At 40.0% G+C, this 2,500-nt stretch overlaps 1 protein-coding gene across 1 annotated transcript in view; it reads right to left on the minus strand.

Moving 5' to 3' along the window:
- Positions 1-2,500, minus strand: part of atm (ATM serine/threonine kinase) — a 58,824-nt gene that overhangs the window by 6,150 nt on the left and 50,174 nt on the right. The window contains 1 exon segment of the mRNA XM_048264048.1: positions 2,177-2,317. Coding sequence (XP_048120005.1) covers positions 2,177-2,317 — 141 coding nt within the window.

The following is a 2,500-nucleotide window of genomic DNA, read 5'->3' on the forward strand; positions in this document are numbered from 1 at the left end:
ATTTGGGCGCACAGTCAGTTAAGTCACATTAAGAATGACTGACAACATTTAGACTACAGGAAACAGGATTTTAAAGATCAGTGCCTACTTTATTTTCAGTCTGTTCTATTTTCCTACATGTAAAATAATATAATACATTGCCATATTTGCATTTAGCCTGTATATCAAGTATCCTGCCAAATGTAGGCTAATTTATTTATTTGTGAATCCATCTATAGCTAAACCAAATATGCCCATGGTGACCTATCTGACTGCATACTGCCTAATACTACTACTAAAACAGTCCATTTTCTCTTCCACAAAACCCAACGTAGGCTAATCAAGGATATATGTTTTATACTTTTTTTTTTTTAAATATCAGCATTGATAGGGGCAGTAGGCCTACTTTCAGCATTGATAGGGGCAGTTAGGCCTACTTTCGTTTTGCACTTCAGCTTGTATTCGTTGTAAACAAACAAGCATGCGTGGAAGCCTGGAGTTGTCAGTAGCGTTCTACCTTTGAATAAAATGGGAGTATTACGGGAGGCTACTTTTGTGCCGGTTCACTACAGCTATATTTTGCATATTGCAGCCAATACATCAACTGGGCTGAAAGGCATGTTAGGTTACGTTTCCTTCTCTCACTGCATTCTCAGAATCTCATCCTGTTCCTCCTATATCAAATGAATTCGGTGGATAGAAGAACTAATTTCTTCAATCTTTGCATCTTGGCTGGCTAGTCTAAACTTTCCGCTTTTTTTTCTGGCTCTTGGATTTGATAGATGCGACTACTAGCGAGTCACAACGCCAAACTGCTAACGTTGATGGGAGGTGTAGTTTTATGCTGCATTCGCGGACGGGATTCTATGGTTTGCACCAGTAATGTTTCTCGATGTTGCGGTGTATTTTTTAGACAAACATTGACATGGTTAGAAGTCATTCGCACCAGTGCGCCTAAATATTTTTTTGCACTCGCACGGCATCATTTTTACTCGCATGTGCGAGTGAAATGGGCGCACTGTAGAGCCCTGGACTGGTGCAGTGTCAATTCCTACCTAAGATGTCCACTAGACTGTAGCTTGAATGTTATTCCTAATTTATGTAAGTCGCTTTGGATAAAAGCGTCTGCTAAATGAGAATAAATACAAACGAAGGAGGATAAAAAAAAAGTGCAGAGCGGATCAAATAAAAGGAAAACAAAGCAAAGCAAAGGATTATGGGTTCAACTATGTATATAGAAATACACAAGTGTATCCTTGCATACAATAGCAGCTCACCTTAAAGCACTTCTAGATTACATTAATTGTGTGTGTTCTTTGCTTCATTGTAAAGGCCATGTTTGTCTGCTGCTTTGAGGTAAAGCATCTACCCCAGGAATTTGTGTTTGGATAAATATTTAGGTTCTCTATACAGATAAGATGATTAGCCAGTGAGAGTGAAACGTCTTATCAAAAGATAAACACCTCTAGCCCAGATCAATTCCCACCCGTCCTCAATCAAGTCCCAGCTTTCTGACAAGTATACAAAAAGTCGAACCTAATGATTAACCCCCTTACAAACAGTCAAGCCCACTCACAGAAAGAAATAACCACACACATACACAACCCCACACATGGACACCGAGTTCTTTTCTGTGGTTACTTATACAGCGTCCACATACCAGTGGACAAAGGATTGGCCCTGCACATATGACACTCATTACGTCAGTCAGGCTCAGTTTCAGTCTAGCTCAGACGTAATCCTAGGACAACCAAAGATGTGTATGCCTCTGTTGTATACGTCCACAGATGTGTATGCCTCTGTTACATACGTCCACAGATGTGTATGCCTCTGTATATGTTCAAAGATGTGTATGCCTTTGTTGTATACGTCCACAGATGTGTATGCCTCTGTATATGTTCAAAGATGTGTATGCCTTTGTTGTATACGTCCACAGATGTGTATACCTCTGTTGTATATGTTCAAAGATGTGTATTCCTCTGTTGTATTTGTTCAAAGATGTGTATGCCTCTGTTGTATACGTTCATGATTGAATGAGGGCTGTGTCCAGTTTATTTCCAAGGTCATTGTTGTGAGTTAGTTTGAATGGTTCTGTGTGTGTGTGTGTTTGTGTGTGTGTAGGTGTGTGTGTGTCGTATGTGTCATGTGTGAGTGTGTGTGTGTCGTGTGAGTTTCTGTTTCCTTTCCGGTATCTCACCTTGACCAGCTGTCTCCGGTTCTTTCCGTCTGACCCTACGCAGTCGATGATCTTGGGCAGGTTGACCCCTCCAGCCAGGCAGAAGTTTGGCATGAAGGAATGAACGGTCACCAGGTTCTCATATTTACCCGAGGGGTCCACCTAGGAAAACAAATAAGACAACCAAAGGACTTTTGAATTAAAATAAGATAACAAAAGCACTTTTGAATTAAAATAAGAAAACAAAAGGACTTAAAAGGCCAATAAAAGTACTTCTGAATAAAAAAAAAGGCAATAAAAGTATTAATGAATGAACCATCTCCACCAATTACATCAGTTCACACG

Source organism: Alosa alosa, chromosome 15, assembly GCF_017589495.1.
Source record: "Alosa alosa isolate M-15738 ecotype Scorff River chromosome 15, AALO_Geno_1.1, whole genome shotgun sequence".
Classification (NCBI taxonomy): domain Eukaryota; kingdom Metazoa; phylum Chordata; class Actinopteri; order Clupeiformes; family Clupeidae; genus Alosa; species Alosa alosa.